Source organism: Hyperoodon ampullatus, assembly GCF_949752795.1.
Source record: "Hyperoodon ampullatus genome assembly, chromosome: 1".
Classification (NCBI taxonomy): Eukaryota; Metazoa; Chordata; class Mammalia; order Artiodactyla; family Ziphiidae; genus Hyperoodon; species Hyperoodon ampullatus.
In genome coordinates this window covers 200,479,817-200,492,448 of record NC_136914.1, presented here as the reverse complement: position 1 = coordinate 200,492,448, position 12,632 = coordinate 200,479,817, and the positions used below count along the sequence as shown (strand labels likewise).

Below are 12,632 nucleotides of genomic sequence, written 5' to 3'. Positions count from 1 at the left end.
AAAGCCTTTTCATTCTCTTCTTGCTCACGGTTATTGTGGGATGTTATGGGTTGAATAGAATCCCCTGAAAAGTTATGTTGAAGTCCTAACCCCCGGTGCCTTAGAACGTGCCCTTGTTTGGAAATAGGGCCTTTGCAGATGTAATCAAGTTAAGATGAGGTCGTTAGAGTGTGTCATGGAATGGGTCCTACTCCAATATGACTGGTGTCCTTGTAAGAAGAGACACAGACATGGGGGAAGAGGCCACATGATGACAGAGGCAGAGAGTGGAGTGAAAACATCCACAACCCAAGGAACACCAAGGACTGCTGGTAAAACCCAGAAGGTAGAAGAGGCAAGGAAGGTTTCTTCCCTACAGGTTTTAGAGGGAGCATGGCCCTGCCGATGCTTTGATTTCAGACTTCTGGCCTCCTGAGTTGTGAGACAATACATTTCTGTTGTTTTAAGCCACACGGTTCATGGTGCTTTGTTTCAGCGACCCCGGGAATCTACTACATGGGATATCACCATCCACTCTCCCGCCTCTTGTTTTTCCTGTCTCAGGAGTCCCCACCAGGCCCCCAGTTCCAGCTTCTCAGCCTCAGTGACATCCTCTTGTAATTTCTCTCACTGGGATCCCATCTGATCGGTCTCTTGCCTGAACAACTGCCTCAACCTGCTTGCCAGCTTCCACTTTTGCCTCCCAACCATCCGTTCTCCTGGCAGCTGCTTCAGTGGGCTTTTAAAAATGTAAATCTGATTGCATTACTCCTCTGCTCAAAACTTTCCACCAGCTTTCCATCAGAGTTAAAATAAAATCCAGATTCCTCACCATGGCCCATGAGGGTCTACACCACTTAGTCCCTGCCCCTTTCCCTGAGCTCACCTCACCCCTCACTCAGGCTCTCTCTCCATGCTCTCACATCCTCTTTCTCTTCTCCAAACAAGCCAACCATGTTCCCCACTCAGCTTCCCCCTCCTGCGCCTCTGAGTGAAATACGCTTCCTTCTGATGGGCTCTTTTCATCGCTTGGATCTTTGCCCAAATATCATCTCCTCTGAGAAGCCTCTCCTGTTACTCTAAGGAAGCACTTCACCCCAGATACATTAACATGTTTTCTTAATAGCACTTACTACTCTTTCAGAGTAATGTATGTATTTGTTTATTATTTATTTTCCAGCTCGCTAAAGGTGAGGACTCTTTCAGGCTGATCCTTATACCTGTGCCCAGAATGGTCTCTGACACACAGTGGTACTCAATAAATATTTTCAAGTGAATAAAAAAATAAATTAGCTGCTAATGCTAAATCCCACCGACATGCAGATTCTAGTAATGCTAAGGTATTCTTTTATTTTTCTATTTTAAAAATCATTTTATTGTGGAAAATTTCAAATATACCTCAAAGGAGAGAGATCAGTACTACATTATACTCCCATGTATCCATCACTAAGATACTATTAGTATTGCGAATATTACTAATAATATAAAATGCACTGTAAAGTATAGAGTGCTGTCAAAATGTAAGGACAGATTCACCAGGACATTGGTGTCCTCTTGCCTAAGACATACAGCACATTCGGACAGACACTCTTGGGAAAGTTACCAGGACAAGGACATCTTGGCTTTGACTCTGGTTCTTGTCCAAACCATGCAGCCTGGCTCCAGGGTTCCGCTGGGTGTTCTTCTGCTGCCGTTTCTGGAATGCCTGCCTGGCCTTCTGCAGCTCTCCTGCCATGTACTTTTCAAACCTGCTGACTAGTGTCTTTGTTTTAGTCTCTTCATCAATATCCCAGATATCTTCGAGCGTCAGAGGTTTCTTGAAGCCTTTCAGAACAGTGCTGGAACAAGAGTGACCCACAGGCTGAGGCCCTGCAGGTGGGGCCAGAGGCTGTCTCCTCGCTGCCTCTGTCAAAACCATCCAGTCCCAGGATGGAGGGATAGAAGAATGGGGCTTCTCCCTTGCTCCACTATCCCAGCTCCCAGCTCTTGGAACTTGAAAGAGGAGCAGGGAGAGCAGAAAAGGGAGTGGGTGGGGGTGATGGAAGGTGGGAGAAAACAAGAGAAGGGGAAGGAGTCCTACTGAATTGAGAGCCAAAAGAGCATCACCTCCCCTGATCCTGTTCCTTCCTTCCTAAACACTGGCTGCCTCTCTGCTGCCCTGGCATCTCCCTGAGGAGCCTCCACGGTACCCTTAAGGAACTGAGCAGACCTGGAGGCCACCTGTAATACTCTCTCTCTCTAGATCAGGGCTCCTCAACCTGGGATTTGAGAACATGGATGGAAAATAAATTACATCTTTACTTTTATTAGCTTCTAACTGAAATTTAGCCTTTCCTTCTAATATGAATGTAGTCAACCCACCACAGTTCTAAAACAGAGTACTTGTGCCTTTGTTACCAGGTAACAAAAGTCACAGATGTTTTCATGGCTCATTTACACTCATCACTGCTTTGAAACTATTAAACCCAGCTAGCATTAGGTCTTGATATTTAATGCATTAATAAAGAAGCACATGTATTACTATATCACAAATTTGGTAACTACATTTCAATATATTTGTTTCCCTTTATAATCCCATGTCTTTTATTGTACACACTTAAAACATCATCTGAGAAGGGATTCATGGGTGTTACCAGGCTGCCAAAGGGGTCCATGGAACTACAAAGGCCAAGGATGGCTGCTCCAGATCCTCTGGAAGCCCAGAACAGCTATTTCATCCCTTACCCGAGTCTGTGCCACACTCCTTGCCCCCAAATTTCCCTTTTCCTGTCCTACTGCCTCCTTTTCCTCCTATCCTTTTTTTTTCATGGAACTCCCCAGGCTACCAAGAGCAAATTCCCCTCCTTCCTCTCCTCAGCTTCCCCATCTGCCCAGTGAAGGGACTGCAGTAAACTGATCTAGATGTTTTAACATTCTCTGACTCTAAGTAGAGGAGAAATGGAAGCCATGGCAGGCACTTTTAAAATTAAGATTTCCACCACTTTCAGGAGAGTGAGGGGGGAGGGATATAGACAAGCCACACTCCAGGTATTTCCTACCTGTCATACCAACTAAAGGTGATGCTACTCAGAAATGAAGCTGTGGTTGAAGGATGCTGCAAGACACACAAAAAAATCAGACAGTAAATCAATTAGAAACAGGAATTCTATGGAACTCTAAAAGCAGAAGCTGAGTTTTCTAAATATGATGTTGTGCTAGAAATTAGATATGACACTGAAGTAGACTGGTCAACATGTTTGTTTGGAGACCCTAAGGTCACCAGTAGAATGATAACCAGACTTTTTGGCATAGATGTATGAATTAACTGTCTATGCTGAAGCTTGGTGGGTCAATATAAAAGTGTTTCCAAATTCTAGTCACTTTGTTTCCTTACATCACAAAATGGACTATACTACTATATTCTGGGCTTGTGGGACCTTCATGAGACCTAGACATCTCAAAGTTACATCTGTCAAGATACCATCCAATTAAATAATATATGAAGTGGTCATATTTAGAGTCTCACTTTTGATGAGTCATTTTTTTCTGAAAATGCTGAAAGGATCAGGACCAGGATCTGGAATGCATAGCAGATGAAGAACACGCAGGAGTAGGCCAGATTAGAACTGCTGCCCTATGGGGGGGAGGGGACAAAGAAAATGAGCCTTTTATCTGAATTAAGTCTAAACAGCCCCTATGTATCAATGCTTGTGATTAAAATCTATTATCAAATCCCCTAAATACAATCCTACCCTGCAACTCAATTTACCTTATGTCATTTACTCCAACTTAGAAGTTGCCCAGCGGTACCTCCTCATAACACCATCTCTTTCCTCCTTACCCTTAAGAGTGTCCGGATGAGAGTCTGAAACTGGAAAGTGCTACAGAGTATTGAGAGAATCCAGAATAGGGACAGGAACCAAGAGTCCTTCTGTATACACCATCGCCTGCTGTGTTGGATCAGCAAAACCAGGATCTAGAGAGAAATTCACATCATGTTTCGAAAAATATTGTCGCTAACACCAAGGACAAGAAGCAAGAAGGATGTCAGAGAACAGGGGAAGAAATGGGGGCTGAAGGGGGAGATTGTTGCAACTAATCTGATGCCAAATAGTACATTTCCTCCCTGATACCATCCGACTTTTTCTTTCAGGACCCCAGTGCTCTCTCTGGAGCTCCCTTCCCCACCCCATCTCTATTCACCACACTTGGGGAGGGAGTCAGACAAGAACGCAGAAGGTCGCCACCTGCATCTGAATGGAAGCCAGATGGGAGCCCGAAAAATCTTTCTAAGGCCCAAGAAAATAATTTCAGTCACTACAGTAATCAGGTTGGGGAGGCAGATTCTGCTGAATAGGTGCAAGGTGTCTGTATCACAATATTTTCTAATAATATTAGACTAAGCAATTAGCAACAACAAAAAACTTTGCCTCGCATTATTCACTTACTTATAATTAATTAAATGTTGTTTTCCCAGACCCAGTGCTGTGCTAGTAAACTGGCATTCTGAAAACAAAGCCATGATTTGTGGCATGTGTGAATTTCCATGGTATAAATACTCCCACCGTGGTGGATTTCAATCTCCAACATGATGTCACCAAACGCAGGATTGGGAAGAGAGGCGCAGTCAGCTCCGTGAGCTGGCTCCAGTGCACCGCTGTCTAGACTCTTCTCTATTTTATAACAACGGTGACAAAATGAAGTCCTTACAGGGGCCAAGCAGAGCATGTTACTGAGTGAAGTGAGGGTGGAGGACAGTACTGAGCACATACCTGGTCTAATGCAACCAACTGCTACTCAGTCCTAGCTGACCACTGCCCTGTGGGAATGTCGGCCCAAAGTTGCCAGGCATTCTGATTTTTCAAGAAAGTTTAGGAATCAAAATAATTAGGTTGTATGTTCCTCTTTCAAAATGATGGTAACGGGAATTCCCTGGCGGTCCAGTGGTTAGGACTTGGCACTTTCACTGCTGGGGGCCTGAGTTTGATCCCTGGTTGGGGAACTAGGATCCCACAAGCTGCTCCACACGGCCAAAAATAAAAAATAAATAAATAAAATAAAATGATGGTGATGAATTCAATTGTTTTTTTAAACACTGTACAGCTCTCCCTCCCCCCACAAAAAACCCTGCCTGTAGGAGAGACATAAGTTTCTGTCATCAAATTTACACAAACAAGTCTAGACTCAATGATCCATTGATTAGAGTCACCAATCAATTTAAAAATAATGTTTACAGCATGTAGAAAATTCTTTTACATCAAGAAACTTGGATTTCATCTGTGATCCTTAGATGGCAAGATACGAGGGCATAAGTTACACATGTTAATCATTAAAGCTAATACTTACCTTAGGAAGAAGGCATTAAAAGTAGTGTTTAAAAGCAAATGAAAAGCTAAAATTGGTTTCACCCTATTACAACCAAGCTTTGCTTCATCATAGGTCCCTTGAAAAAGGTAGATGAAATTGGACTTTATTTCATTCCACAAGAGCAAATTTCAGCAGGATGGCTATGAGTAGAGAGAAGATAAACAGGATAGAAGTGATGATGGGCCTCACCCATGTGCCCAGGTAGAGGCTTGGATTGGTATATCTAACGGCAGGGACTGTGGCTTGTCCAGTGTCTTCTGTGAGTGCAAGGGCCAGATCTATGGCTGCCAGAATAAGAAGAAACCCAACAAGCACCTGAGAAGGCAAAAAAAAAAACACTGTTAGGAAGACATCACTCTTAAGAATAGAATGGTTCCCAGTAATGGATGATAAAAATGGTAGGTAGTGCAAGATATGGAAGCAACCTAAGTGTCCATCAACAGATGAATGGATAAAGAAGATGTGATACACACACACACACACACACACACGTACAATTGAATACTACTCAGCCATAATAAAGAATGATATTTTGCCATTTGCAGCAACATGGATAGACCTGGAGGGCATTATGCTTAGTGAAATAAGTCAGAGAAGGACATATACTGTATGACATCACTTATATGTAGAATCTAAAAAATATAACAAACTAGAGAATTTATATTATATTCTTTTTGTTATCAAAAACGAAGCAGACTCACAGAGAACAGATGAGTTGGTTACCAGTGGGGAGAGGGAAGGGGCAATATAAGGGTAGGGATTAAGAGGAACAAACTATTAAGTATAAAATAAGCTACAAGGATATATTGTACAACATGGGGAATATAGCTAATATTTTATAATAACTATAAATGGAGTATTCACCTTTAAAATTGTGAATCACTGTATGTACATCTGTAACTTATATAATATTGTACATCAACTATATTTCAATAAAAATGGTAGGCAATGATTCAGATAACACACTCAATAATTATGGAATCAATGGATATATATATAGTTCAAGTAATGGAATAAAGTTCAAAGTATGCTAAGTGTTGTTAAGGAATGTTGATTTTCATGGTTTTAAAATACATCCACAAATCCTCCAATACTCCTCCCTTCAAAAGATAGCTTAGTTCTCCTTCCCTTGAGTATGGGCTGAACCCTGACTCACTTGAAATAAATAGAATATGGCAGAAGTGACAGTGTGCAACTTCCAAGATTAGGTCATAGAAAACAATGTGGCTTCCTCTTTGTTCTCTCTTTCAGATCACTCACAGCAAGGTAAACTTCCAGCCTCATCATGAGGACACTCAAGTAGCTCTATGGAGAGGTCCACTTGGTAAGGAACTGAGACCTCCTGCCAAAAGCCATGTGGGTGTGTCAATTTAGAAGCAGATCTTCTAGCCCCAGTCAAGCCTTCAGGTGACCTTAGGCAGAGCCTGCATATTAATAACAGCAACCTCATGACAGACCCTGAAGTCAGGTAAGCTGCTCCCAAATCTCTGACCCATGGAAACTGAGATTTAAAAAAAAAAAAGTTTATTTTTAAGCCACTAAGTTTTGGAGTAATTTGTTACATAGCAATAGATAACTAATAAAATAGATTTAAAGGGGGAATTCCTCCAACCCAATTAGAATGGCACTATTCCCTTTCCTTGGTCATTATTCCCAGCCTTCTCCCCATATAAACTTTGAAGTTAATGACTGCAACTCTGTGACCCAAAGATGACTCCAAGTCTGTCAAATATTTGTACTATGAGCTCATAAGACATGATACACACCTTTTTGTTCTAAAGGACTACCGCCCACCCATCAGGAGGGAGAATTATTACCTCTACTGAGGAGGTCCACCAGTACCTTATCCCTCAAGATGAAGATCTTTAGTATCGGCTCCCCTACCTTCACCCCTCCTTACTCCCATCCATCTATGCTACTCATTCCATAAGGCTCATTCATCCAGAATGGCTCAGGCAGATATATTGGGCCCTTTATAATGAAAACCAGCAAAGAAAGCACCTTTAACTAATAGGATAAGTGCTATTATTTAGCAAAGAATTCTTCATAATCAATCCCATTATTGCTAAGATAAAGGCTCTTTAGGATGATTAAAAGAAAAAATTAGGAAAATCTCTCAGAACAGAGGGGAAAAGAGAAAAAGAAATTCTAAAGAGTTGAGAAGGAGGATCAATTCAGCGAGTCCAACATCTATCTAACAAGAAGTTCTAGAGATATGGAATTTTAAAATTAGAGGAAAGGAAATGAAAAGAATAATATAAAAATTTCTCAGAGATAAGACATGAGTCTTTAGGTTAAAAGTATAGAACCCATTGAATGAAAAAAGACCCAAGTAGACACTCTTATGAAATTTCAGAACATCAAGAATAAAGAGGATAAAGCTTCTAGAGAGGATAACAAGGAATGAGAAGAATTCTAACTTGGTAGCACAGGATTTGGGGGAACAACATAGCAACATCTTCAAACTTAAAAAAAAGTTTTTTTGAACCTAGCATTCCATAGTCAGATCAACATTTTCAGAAAGCAAGAACCTAGAGACTTTATTTACTATTGCTCTTTCTGAAAATTTTATTGGGAGCACTAAATCTCGTCTTACACAAAGGGGCATCGAGATGAGGATGTCATGTACAGCATGGTGACTATAGTTTAGAACTTTCAAATATACAATACAGTACTGTTAAGAAAGTAGATATTGAGGGCTTCCCTGGTGATGCAAGGTTAAGAATCCACTTGCCAATACAGGGGACATGGGTTCCAGCCCTGGTCCGCGAAGATCCCACATACCACAACTACTGAAGCCCACATGCCTAGAGCCCATGCTCTGCAACGAGAAGCCACTACAATGAGAAGCCCCCATACCACAACAAAGAGCAGCCCCCGCTCGCCGCAACTAGAGAAAGCCCGCCTGCAGCAAAGAAGACCTAATGTAGCCAAAAATAAAAATAAATAAAATAAATAAATTTATAAAAAAAAGAAAGTAGACATTGAAAGTTCTCATTACAAGAACAAAAATTATGTAACTATGTATGGTGATGGATGTTAACTGGACTTATTGTAGTGATCATTTCAAATTCTTATGCTGTACAGCTGAAACTAATATAATGTTATATGTCAATTATGCCTCAGTTTTAAAAAAGAGTATAAACTGAAAAAAAATCTCATTTGATCTCCAGAACTTTTTTTTTTTTTTTTTTTTTTTTTTTTGGCATTACGTGGGCTTCTCACTGCTGTGGCCTCTCCCGTTGTGGAGCACAGGCTCTGGACGCGCAGGCCCAGCAGCCATGGCTCACGGGCCTAGCCGCTCCGCGGCATGTGGGATCTTCCCGGACCGGGGCACGAACCCGTGTCCCCTGCATCGGCAGGCGGACTCTCAACCACTGCGCCACCAGGGAAGCCCCTCCAGAACTTTTTATCTTCTAACTGCAAGTTTGTCATGCACTTGTGATTATAGTAATAATACTGTATCACATACTTCAAAGTTGCTAAGAGACTAGATCTTAAATGTTCTCACACACGCACAAAAAAGATAATTATGTGACATGATAGAAGTGTTAGCTAACAGTATGGTGGTAATCATATTGCAATATATAAACGTATCTAATCAACACACTGTACACCTTCAACTTATACAATGTTATATGTGGATTAAGGAAAAAGAAAGGAAGAACTAGAGCCTAAAATTGATGGCAAAAAAAAAAAAAAATAGAAGGGGGAGGGGGAGTTCTCTGATGATCCAGTGGTTAGAATTCAGGGCTATCACTGTCATGGCCTCAGGTACAAACCCTGGTCTCAATCCCTGGTTGGGGAACTAAGGTACTGCAAGCTGTGTGGCACAGCCAAATAAATAAATAAAATAAAATTGATGGCAGATTATTTTTAGGTATAAAGGTAACCTACAGAAGAACAGAACATAATCACACAAAATTAAAAGACTGAGAGAAAGAGGGATAGAGAAAAAGGAAGCTAGGGAGTTGGGTCAATGAGCTAAATCTTTGTCTTTCACAGAGGACAGAAATAGATATTTTTTGAAGTTGATGGATCAAGAAATACAGGGCTTCCCTGGTGGCGCAGTGGTTGGAAGTCTGCCTGCCGATGCAGGGGACACGGGTTCGAGCCCTAGTCTGGGAGGATCCCACATGCCGCGGAGAAGCTGGGCCCGTGAGCCACAACTACTGAGCCTGCGCGTCTGGAGCCTGTGCTCCGCAACAAGAGAGGCCGCGATAGTGAGAGGCCCGCGCACTGCGATGAGGAGTGGCCCCCGCTTGCCACAACTAGAGGAAGCCCTCGCACAGAAACGAAGACCCAACACAGCAAACATAAATAAATAAATTAATAAACTCCTACCCCCAACATCTTAAAAAAAAAAAGAAATACAGGTATAAACACATTACTTGCAGATATGGAGGTAACCATCAAAATAATTTTAAATGGCGGCCTCTGGAGAACAGGACTAGAAGGTAGAGGGGTGAGAATGAGTCTTTTTCATTTTGTTTTTCTGTTTGTTTGTTTAGTTTTTTAAAAAGAGTAAAAGGAAACATCTCAAAATGTTAACAGGAGTATGTCAGAGTGATACAATTATCAATGATTTCCTATTTCCCTAGAGTCGACAAACTTTCTACAATAATCAAATAAACTTTCTACAATAATGCATTCTTTTTATAATCAGAAACATACATACGCTTTTCTTAATCACAATCAGGGAAATATTGTGGTTGTTTAATGATTACCAAGTCCATAAATAGTCATTGCCCTTGATCTCTGAATCACTGGAGGAGTTTCAAGTGCACGTGGAGTTTATTGAACTCAACTTCCTAAAGAGACACAATATCATTGGTATTAAAAAAGAAAGTACGGGGACTTCTCTGGTGGTGCAGTGGTTAAGAATCCACCTTCCGGGCTTCCCTGGTGGCGCAGTGGTTGAGAGTCCGCCTGTGGATTCAGGGTACAAGGGTTCGTGCCCCAGTCCGGGAAGATCCCACATGCCGCGGAGCGGCTGGGCCCGTGAGCCATGGCCGCTGAGCCTGCGCGTCCGGAGCCTGTGCTCCGCAACGGGAGAGGCCACAACAGTGAGAGGCCCGCGTACCGCAAAAAAAAAAAAAAAAAAAAGAATCCACCTTCCAATGCAGGGGATGCGGGTTCGATTCCTGGTTGGGGAACTAAGATGCCAGGTGCTGAGAAGCAACTAAGCCCACGTGCCACAACTACTGAGCCTATGATCCACAACTAGAGAGCCTGCATGCCTCAACTACAGAGCCCACACACTCTGGAGCCCGTGGGCCACAACTAGAGAGAAGCCTGCGTGCCACAATGAAAAATCCTGCATGCCGGGATTCCCTGGTGGTGCAGTGGTTAAGAATCCGCCTGGCAATGCAGAGGACACGGGTTTGAGCCCCGGTCCAGGAGGATCCCACATGCCATGGAGCAACTAAGCCCGTGAGCCACCACTGAAGCCCGCGTGCCTATAGCCCGAGCTCCGCAACAAGAGAAGCCACCACAATAAGAAGCCAGTGCACTGCAACGAAGAGTAGCCCCCGTTCACCACAACTAGAGAAAGCCCGCACACGGCAAGGAAGACCCAATGCAGCCAAAAATAAATAAATATTAAAAAAGAAAAAAAAGATCCCACATGCTGCAACTAAGACCCGATGCAGCCATAAATAAATAAATAAATAAATAAATAAATATTTTTTTTAAAAAAAGGAATTCCCTGGCAGTCCAAGGGCCCGGTGCTTTCACTGCCGAGGGCGTGGCTTCGATCCTTGGACCGGGAACTAAGATCCTGCAAATCAATCGGTGCAGCCAAAAAAAAAAAAAAAAAAAAAAAAAGAAAGTAAAGTGGTTTGGCCATATTTAATATCTTTCCACCTCTGCACAGTCCTCCTTTTCCCAGTGCTTTATGAAAGCACTCTGGTTGAACCTTCGACCCATTACAGAGGGCGTCTATTTCCATCACTTCTCTGGCAGACAAACGTCTAACTTCAGTTTCAATATTTTCAGGAACTACATCCCCCAGCAGACCATTCTACTATCAGACAGTTATTACTATAAGAAAGTTCTTCCACCTTTGTAATGGTCTTTACAACTGAACTTATTTAAAACCGGCTCAAAGAAAAGTCAACTGATAAAGCTGTCTCAAATTTAAGTTCTTAAACTTTGGTACAGCTGAAAATAATTTACTTATCTTTGATTTTCTGTCTTTTTAAAGTTTATGTAAGAGTAAGGGATAAAAAAGGTAAATCATCCACAAAAAAATAAAAAAGGAAAGAAAGAAAGAAAGTTCTTCTGTATGTTTGGCTAAAGTCAGCTCCCCTGGAACAACCTACACTGACTTACCTTGATCTTGCTCTCTGAAACTTTTCAGAATAAGATAGGCAGTCTTCTATGTTATACTTCTACAAATACTTGAAGATGATTCCCATGTCTCACTAGCTCAATAGTAAGTCCACTTTTGCTGCACATCTGACCTCAGCAGATCCACAACCTCCAGAACAATACTCCTCTTTTGTTACCCTGGGACTAAATGAGCTCATTCATTCATTCATTTTTTAATTCAATTCATTCAATTACCTACTATGCACAGGGTCCTTCGGGTAAGGGTGTACCTTTAAACAAACTGGTAGAGTCTCTCACTAGCTTAGTCAAGCAAATTGACTTAGTCCAGATGAGGTAAACACTGCACTAATGACCAAACAGCAATGACAGTTCAAGAGAATCAGAGAGGAACAAACAGCCCAAAGGCAGGTAGAACAGGAAGTGAAGAAATGAAGTCAAGTTGAGGAGTGATCCAAGAAGAAGGTTCTCATAGAAGAAGTGAATTTTTACTTTCTGAGGAATTATACTTCTGTTTCAGAAGAGAAACCAATTATTCTGAAATTTTTAAGAGGACGCTACTCTGTGCCTGTCACTCTCAGGGAGGAGGACAAAAAAAAGTATAAATTATAAACGAAGCTCCTGAAACTATGAGCAAGGGTGAGCGGATTATTAGCTACAGGGAAAAAAAAGCTAATACATTTCTTTTAATCTACAGAGTTTTATCTATAGAGATTTGTGTTTATAAAAGTTAAACAAAACATGATATATCCATACATTGGAATATGATGGATGAGCCTTAAACAACATGCATGAACCTTGAAAACCTTATGCTACGTAAAAGAAGCCAATAATAAAAGATCATGTATTATATGATTCCATTCGTATGAAATGTTTAGAATAGGGAAACTATAGCAACAAAGAGTATACTAGTGGTTGCTTAGGGCTAGGGGAGATGGGGAGATAGGGGTTGATAAAGGATTTCTTTTTGAGGGAAA

At 41.6% G+C, this 12,632-nt stretch overlaps 1 protein-coding gene across 1 annotated transcript in view; it reads right to left on the bottom strand.

The window, feature by feature from the left end:
* Positions 1-12,632, bottom strand: part of ABCC2 (ATP binding cassette subfamily C member 2) — a gene marked incomplete at both ends in the record, with an annotated part of 66,858 nt that overhangs the window by 50,842 nt on the left and 3,384 nt on the right. The window contains 5 exons of the mRNA XM_079699455.1: positions 1,583-1,817; positions 3,018-3,073; positions 3,485-3,592; positions 3,800-3,934; positions 5,515-5,640. Coding sequence (XP_079555581.1) covers positions 1,583-1,817; positions 3,018-3,073; positions 3,485-3,592; positions 3,800-3,934; positions 5,515-5,640 — 660 coding nt within the window. The remainder of the gene's footprint in view (positions 1-1,582; positions 1,818-3,017; positions 3,074-3,484; positions 3,593-3,799; positions 3,935-5,514; positions 5,641-12,632) is intronic.